This window comes from Mercenaria mercenaria, chromosome 5, assembly GCF_021730395.1.
Source record: "Mercenaria mercenaria strain notata chromosome 5, MADL_Memer_1, whole genome shotgun sequence".
In the NCBI taxonomy this organism is placed as follows: domain Eukaryota; kingdom Metazoa; phylum Mollusca; class Bivalvia; order Venerida; family Veneridae; genus Mercenaria; species Mercenaria mercenaria.
The window spans coordinates 24385180-24392500 of NC_069365.1; the positions used below are offsets into that span (position 1 = coordinate 24385180).

General features: G+C 32.5%; 2 protein-coding genes and 1 pseudogene across 4 annotated transcripts; 1 reads left to right on the forward strand and 2 right to left on the reverse strand.

The window, feature by feature from the left end:
* Positions 1 to 856: 856 nt before the first annotated feature.
* Positions 857 to 5166, reverse strand: LOC128556931 (uncharacterized). 2 transcript variants are annotated; one of them, XM_053542949.1, is made up of 5 exons: positions 4821 to 5166; positions 3956 to 4098; positions 2232 to 2530; positions 1232 to 1315; positions 857 to 970 (listed from the first exon to the last, which is right to left on the reverse strand). In XM_053542949.1, the coding sequence occupies exons 1-5, from the start codon at positions 5106 to 5108 to the stop codon at positions 939 to 941; spliced, it is 846 nt and encodes a 281-aa protein (XP_053398924.1). In that variant the 5' UTR covers positions 5109 to 5166; the 3' UTR covers positions 857 to 938. The 2 variants fall into 2 exon arrangements, with proteins under 2 accessions (XP_053398924.1, XP_053398922.1); XM_053542947.1 differs by lacking the exon at positions 857 to 970 and having other exon boundaries at positions 1137 to 1315.
* On the forward strand, positions 1078 to 2213 carry LOC123526916 (uncharacterized). Of its 2 annotated transcripts, XR_008370916.1 has the most exons (3): positions 1078 to 1217; positions 1518 to 1617; positions 1851 to 2136. XR_008370916.1 is itself a non-coding variant. In XM_053542950.1 (2 exons), exons 1-2 carry the CDS (start codon positions 1536 to 1538, stop codon positions 2069 to 2071), a joined length of 303 nt encoding a protein of 100 aa, XP_053398925.1. In that variant the 5' UTR covers positions 1353 to 1535; the 3' UTR covers positions 2072 to 2213. The 2 variants fall into 2 exon arrangements, 1 of the variants encoding a protein (XP_053398925.1); XM_053542950.1 differs by lacking the exon at positions 1078 to 1217 and having other exon boundaries at positions 1353 to 1617; positions 1851 to 2213.
* A 936-nt stretch (positions 5167 to 6102) lies between the features above and the next one.
* Positions 6103 to 7321, reverse strand: part of LOC128556930 (uncharacterized) — a 2201-nt pseudogene continuing 982 nt past the window's right edge.

Genomic DNA, 7321 nt, shown 5'->3' on the forward strand with positions numbered 1-7321 from the left:
TTGAATTAGACTTTTTAGTGCAATGTAACTTAAACAGTTACTTCCCTTCGTCGTTTGAACGCCATTACAACTCGTGCACGTTGTGCGATGAACATTTCACTTAAATATTCTAATAAAGAGGTAAAGTCATGGTAAACTTTAATTTCAGATACTGTCAAATGCTGTTAAACTATCTTTGCATCATTTTAATTTGTCAAACATATTCTGTAAACTGGAGATTTAGGCATATCGCAATATGAAATTGTATCAGTATCCGGACATCAACAGGTCTGGTTTCATTGCCCGAAGGAGCTATATAGCTAGAACGAGCTAAAATAGCTCGTTCTAGCTATATATCGAACAAAAGAAGGGTACAAAACCGTCTTTTTTTCATATTTATCCGAATTATCGAAAGTAGACGGAACGTATGTCACTCGCTTTTCACTTGTACTTGGCAATATGAAATGTTTTGTCAACATCAAACCTCCACTTTTTTTAGGAAATCTGGCGTAAAAAACAAGGGCTTTTGAATAACACCTACAATATGGGGTGAAAAACATATAAATAGATAAATGTCACTGAAAATTAAGCTGTTACACGATTTCTGTTCAACTTCCGCATCCTGGTGACCGTTGATCATACGGATTCAGCAGCTAATTTAAACGAATTCTTTGTTTTTTATTAATTAACTACAGGGTGTTCCCGTAATTAAATTGGTTTTTAATTTATTTTTTTATTGTTTGTTTTTTTCTCAAAATGTTTATTTTATTCCATCATATGACTTCCTGTACACGGGTTTTGGACTTCCTGTACACGGGTTTTGTGACCTTCAGACGATTCATATCAATTTTCCAGTGTCTGTCTTAAGCGTTTTTCAGTGCACTATGGTGAGTTTTTTTTAATAATGATAATTGTAATAGTTAAGAATTACCATAAACATATTCACATAATTATTTCTGTTACTCGTCCTCCGTACATTCGTCTTCATCCTCTGAAATGTTAATAAAGATACTTAGATCATCTCAATTTTTTTATAATAATAATAGTGTATATTACAATATATTTAATGTGACATCATCTATTAGAAAACAAATGGCAAAAACCCTGGAAAGAATGTAAAGGGTCAAAAATCAAGAGCAAAAAACCACCATAAAGGATCAGTGGTAGTGGAATACATAACTGATGCTGAGAAAAGGGCACAGACTACGTATAATAGGAAGCCTACAATTCTTAAAAAGGTAAAATTCATTACCTGTGTCACTTTCAACAGCTGTAGCATTCTCTAAAGCAACTACCACTTCCTTATAAAACATCAGCATTTCATTTTTAGTTTTCCCTGCAATATGTATATATAATAACGTGGCTTCAATTAAAAAATTTTTCATACAACACCTTTTAAGTTCTGAAGTATACTTTATACATTTTCATAATAACATAACAACCTAGACGTATTATTCTTGATTCATATGTAGTAAAAAAAGAGACACACATGCGCGCGAGAATACATTGCACCTTATAGGGTTGTGATAATATTATAGATTCAAGAGTTGTCTACTATGACAAAAGAAGAATTTAGTCTAGACTGGAAGACTGAATCAGGTGTCTGTGGCAATTGGAAAAGTAAGGGATGTTCAATAGGTATGTTTTTACAGTGAAAATAATAATAATAATAATAATGACGTTTATAATTAGAGTAATAAAAAGGTTAGTTTTTAAAAATGTGTTCCATTTCTTTGGGTATTTTCTGTATGTTCTCTATATACGTCAGATATACGCATTTCAGTTTTTAATATTTAAATATTATTAACTTACATTGAAAAATCAACGTGTAAAATTTCATACAAATAGAGCTATTATATTAACAACTGTAGGGAATACTAGTACACCGCATACACCAGTCGAAACAGCGGCAGTGGCACTTGAGGAGTTGCAGCCTTCATCCTCTTTGGTATACCCAGACCCGCCAGAAGTACCAGAAGAGGAAGCTATTCACGAAGGGGAAAAAACAAAATGTGACATTTGTCACAGAATGTCCGCTTCTAATAAAAAAAAAAGACCTGTGGCTCAATTGCGAGTACAGGAAGAAATGTGATTTTTGGGTCCATACGCTGTGTGTTGGTATTGTTGCTAAGACTGAAAGTGATTTGGAAGACATCAAATTTTTCTGCCCTACACACATTAAATCGTACATGAAATAAATTTCTAATATTATGATAAAATAAAACAATTTTGTACTGGTTTAATCATTTTACCTCTTATTTTTTGCCACTGAGTCTCTAAAACAAACGCCTCGTCAGTGTTGCCATGTTTGTGAATGTCACTGATGCCTTCCTCTATAATGCTCGTTATCTGTTGTTTGGTCTTTTTTTCAATAGCATGAAACTTTGTACGATCAAGGGGTGTTGTAAATACTGGCGTTAAAGACAACCCCTTACCAGGCACCATTCCTCTTTCAATGGATGCCAGGTATGCATTTAAATTTTCTTCACAGGTTCTTTCAAATCTGATTAAACCCACATCCAGTCTTTCGCCAGAAACTGATGTGTGGTCACTAAATAAAGTAAATATGTGTCCTTTTAAAGACTTACTTTTTATCTCAATAAACATTTTAGCATAAAATGTAAAACGTTAGCTTGCATTTATTACATTATGTAAATGGAATTTGGTTCAGTAACTTAAAACGGTTATTATATAGTCATCACAATATGTTTACGACATATGGTGTCCCATTACTGCCATATCATAAACAGAATAAAAACAACACGCTACTAAAGTTTCAAATGTCTAAACAGCAAGCGATGGAGTATGTGTAAACGACGATGGATAATAACAAATTGAAAGTAGCATAGGTGACAATTTGGCTATGGAGAAAAAATCTTATTTTTTGGTTTTCATTCTATTGTATTCTGATCTGACTCTAACGTGACACCATATGTTATTAAGTTATTTTGAACAGTAAATATAAGTATCATTAGAGATAATTTTGAAATATAGTCCTACGTATCTTAAAGACAAATTTCATATAAAACGTTGTCATTAATCCATCCAGCATTCTATATCGGCCCCATATCAAACCGACGTCGTTGTCTATAACGGCTCGATATCGGCTTCAATATTGGTTGGAAATAAGAATGATGTCGGCCCGACATCGGCAGACGTTATCGGGCCGACATCATAATGACATTGGTCCGATAATGGCAAACGATATTTGTCCATCATCAAAATGATATCGGCTCGATATTGGCAGATGATTGCTTTATCAAAGTTGTGTTAAAATAAACACTTTATAAAATCTCGGAGTAATTTTCTTGAGAACTGATGTGTCTCGCATCATTTGTATGACTCTTATTAATTTTTATTGATATACTATTTATACAGTTACGTAAGCTTTATGTATATTCTTAACACTATTAAAATTGTTAAATTAAAATTTTAAACCTATTTATATTTTCAATATTTATTTTTAATTACAAATATTTTCTATGGCGGCATTTTACATATAAATAAAAATGCATATTAATTATTACCTCCCTTTATTATATGTAAAATTCTGATAAATACCGTCTACAATTTTGTTTGGAACCTAGTTTTATTAATTCTGGCATTCATCATATTTGCTTAATAAATTAGCACATATAAACAACTATATAACTTTTTCAGATTTATCATAATATATATAAAAATATAGTTATATTACAGAATCCAATACATGCCAGGTGTCAATCTGACGTACAAAATAGTTACACTGATTGATGTCGATCTACCGATTTAAATATTTTGCGGCACTACAACTGCCGGATGTCGGCCCTACATCGGCACATTTTGCCGACATTCCGACATTATACGTATATCGGGCCGATATAGTCATGCTGGCTGTGAAAGTGTTTATTGTAAATAACATATTTCTTTTATATATACAAATTATGGGAAAAATGTAAAGCACGAAAAGGCAATTAGCAATACATTTTGAACAAACCTATATTCTTCTCTTGCATTGCTTAAATATCTAAGGCTTCTCATTTTCACCCTCCATTCAAAGATTTCCGTGGAAAAATCTCGATGGTACAGAGTATCTAACTCTTCTGGCATGCACATCTCTTTAAATGTGTTTTCTCTTATCTGAATACATTAAAATAATACATGTTGAAGGAAGTAATAACCACTATTTCATTTATTACATTATAATATTTTTAAAAAGAGGGTTGATTTAAAAAATAGAAAAATGTTTTAATATTTTTTTTATTTTAAAATTTGGCTTTTACCCCAGTGACTGAGAATGCGTGGTGGTCATGGTGTTTTCAAATAAGTTATTTCAATTTAATATATAGGCAATGCGAATTATAACATACTCAAGGCTGCCATCTTATTTAAAAATAAATCGTCTCGTTTGCCTAAAAACAATGTGTATTATTATATACTTGCGGCGGGCATTTTAAAATATTTTTATTAAGACATGATATGTTTAATTTAAATTTTATCTTACTTTACTATTTATGTACAATGAACTACTATATAAAATATACGGGAAATTCATTCGTCCTTGATATAGTACTTTTAAAATAAATAGCAAGGAGTGATATTTGTGGTCGTCACTTCGTTTAAATAATTAATTTATCTTTAACCGATTCTGAGATATTTAGATTTAAATAGACCGAACATGACCAAATATGGCAGACTAATGTGATAGAAACATATTTTATGCAAATGTAATAGCATATTTAGAAACAAGATGGCCACCGCGCATGCGTACTACTTGTGGTTAAACCGAACCCTATACTACTTTTGATTTTAATTATTGTATATAATCTTTTTATCAGAATATAAATATTATAGAAATTAACCTTTTCTAGCAAATTCAAATTTCTGCAAACATTGACCCAGTGATGTTGCTTTGGAATGCCTGGAGGTAGCCATCTCTTTGCCCTACGATTGTATGCCTCTAAGACAAAATCACCCCCTTCTCCTTTGCTGATATTGCCAGAAACAGAAAACGACTCATTCTTACATATGAAATCCTTTACTGCTGTTGGAGCTAACACGCGAGTTTTAAAATCTCTGTACATGATCTCCTGATAATTTGTATTATTTAAGCCATAGAACAATTTCATAAATTTACTTTTACCAGCCATAATGTAATCGGTATTATTTCGCCTTGTACCACAACGAAATGCAATATTGCCAGCACGTAGTTTAAGACGACATCGCACATGAAACGGAAATTTCTATCCTTACAGCTGCCTATGTATGTATATAGACCAGCTACAGTTGGAGCTTCATCTTGTGAAATGTAAGTAGTTAATATTTCATCAATAGTACCGTAAAAGAATATTGTTAAGATCATCCATGACTTATGATGGTTTGTGCATGCCTTACAGCACATAAGTGCACGTGGTGTGCGATAACCAAGCATCTTTGCAAGATCTTGCAGGCAAACGTCCCAAAGAAGTTTGAAACAGGCCTTTACGGCAGTCATTTCTATGTGTCCTAGCCCGGGAACAAGCAATATATCACGTAGATCATCATTTTTTTCGATCAAACGTGATCCTAGAACATAGGGAAGGCCATCACATCCTACACATGTCCATGTTCTGTTATCTCCTACATGACACTGGTCTTGTACATGCTGTCCATGTAAATATAAATACAGTTTCGATATTGTTCATATTTCCTAAAGCGATATAGGGGTTATCATATAAATTAAAATAAAAAATTAACAAATTTCATACTTTGTGCTTTACGTAACTTTAAAATGTATAATTATGTGTAATGTCACATTTACAGGTATAAGTTGAATTTACGGGTAATAATTTTTTAATATGAATTAGATGAAGCAGAATTATAAATTTTGCCACAGATGTACTTTAAATGACTAGAATTACTCCAAAACATTTACATATATTCTTTGTACATTGTATATTTTCAAAGATAGTACAGCATTACCTTGAGTACTTTTTTTACAGAGTCATATGAGCAAGGGTTAAACAACGCAGGTTCTCCTACTTTAACGTGTGGTTTTTCATCCGGGTGGCAACTGGTCGCCCATGCATAGGGATCCGCAAAGTCTATTTTGTTTATTGGACCAATGAACCCTTTAAACAATAACAAATAACAACTTAGAAGCGTTCCAGTGAACTAATCGTGGTATATATATATACATGTTGTTAAGATAAATAAATATGTTCCTTCTTAATTATAGTTAAGTTTTATAATTATTAAATAAATTATGTACTGAAAGAACCATCCGGTTAAAAAGTATGGATGATTTATAGTACACACTTAATGTAAATGTAACAATTTTTTATTATTTTTCTAAACATGGTGTTAAAATAAAACTTTTATCAATTTACATATACGATGGTGTTTAAGTTAATCGTGTTAAACCTTGACATGTGGAAAAAACATCTTAACCCTTGCGCATGCGTTAACTTTTGGTATTGTTCTTGTTTCTTCCTTGTGTTACTTATGTACCGGAAGTCCTACCACCTTATAGTGTGTGGTATTACGCGACTGTGTAATTCCGATTTACGGACTATAAATTAATACCGCTTATAGTAATATACTAATATTTTGCAATTGCATTGTCAGTTAGAATTTAATATAGATAATTATACACAGACGAAAGTAAAGGGTTAAGTGTTTGTACCTCTACATGGGGACATAAGAACACCTCTTTCATATTATTTGTTAGTGTTAACTGTTACATTAACTTACCATCTATCCTTTGCTGTACGTTGTCTGTTCCTTTATTTTCTGTAACGATTGCCTTAAGCCTACTTGCAAGGAAACAATTTCTTATAGTATCAAACTTGCTTTCAGCTTCCTTTATATAATGCCTAATACTGGCAACTGTGGTACTATTATTTTCCTGGAACAACCACTGTCTAGGAGTAAGATGTGGACTTTCCTGTAAATTACTATATAATGCTGGTGTAATGTGCAGAAGCATAGTGATAACAGATGCAGTTGTTTTGTGTCCAAAGGTAACTCTCCAGTTTCTAGCAATCACCTGATTATTATCAAAAATGTTATTTGATCACTGTTACGCTCATTTTGCACTGGTTGTTGGGCATTTGCTTTCAGCCAGCGTTGTAAGCTGCTATAACTACCACAAGCTGTTTGTCGATTGTTTAATTGTGCAACAACCTTACTTCCACTTAAATAGTAATTTACAAGATTCTTGCAAAATTGCAAGGGGGCTACGTGTGTTAGGCGTCTGGCTTTGTATATACTGTCAACTGCAGTAACAATACATACTTCTTTTTTAGGATTGTTACCATTACCTGCAGCAGACTTCACAAACCTAACTAAAACATCATTTCTATCATTTAACCACTGAGTGATT

What these genes read in the sequence shown, in the direction of transcription:
- LOC123526916 (XM_053542950.1), top strand. Translation starts at nt 1,536, where the DNA reads ATGACAAAAGAAGAATTTAGTCTAGACTGGAAGACTGAATCAGGTGTC. An exon ending in AAGTAAGGGATGTTCAATAG is followed by an intron (nt 1,618 to 1,850) that starts GTATGTTTTTAC and finishes TAACAACTGTAG; the next exon opens with GGAATACTAGTACACCGCAT.
- LOC128556931 (XM_053542947.1), bottom strand. Translation starts at nt 5,108, where the DNA reads ATGGCTGGTAAAAGTAAATTTATGAAATTGTTCTATGGCTTAAATAAT. An exon ending in ATTTGAATTTGCTAGAAAAG is followed by an intron (nt 4,099 to 4,820) that starts GTTAATTTCTAT and finishes TAATGTATTCAG; the next exon opens with ATAAGAGAAAACACATTTAA. An exon ending in TCAGTGGCAAAAAATAAGAG is followed by an intron (nt 1,316 to 2,231) that starts GTAAAATGATTA and finishes TACATATTGCAG; the next exon opens with GGAAAACTAAAAATGAAATG.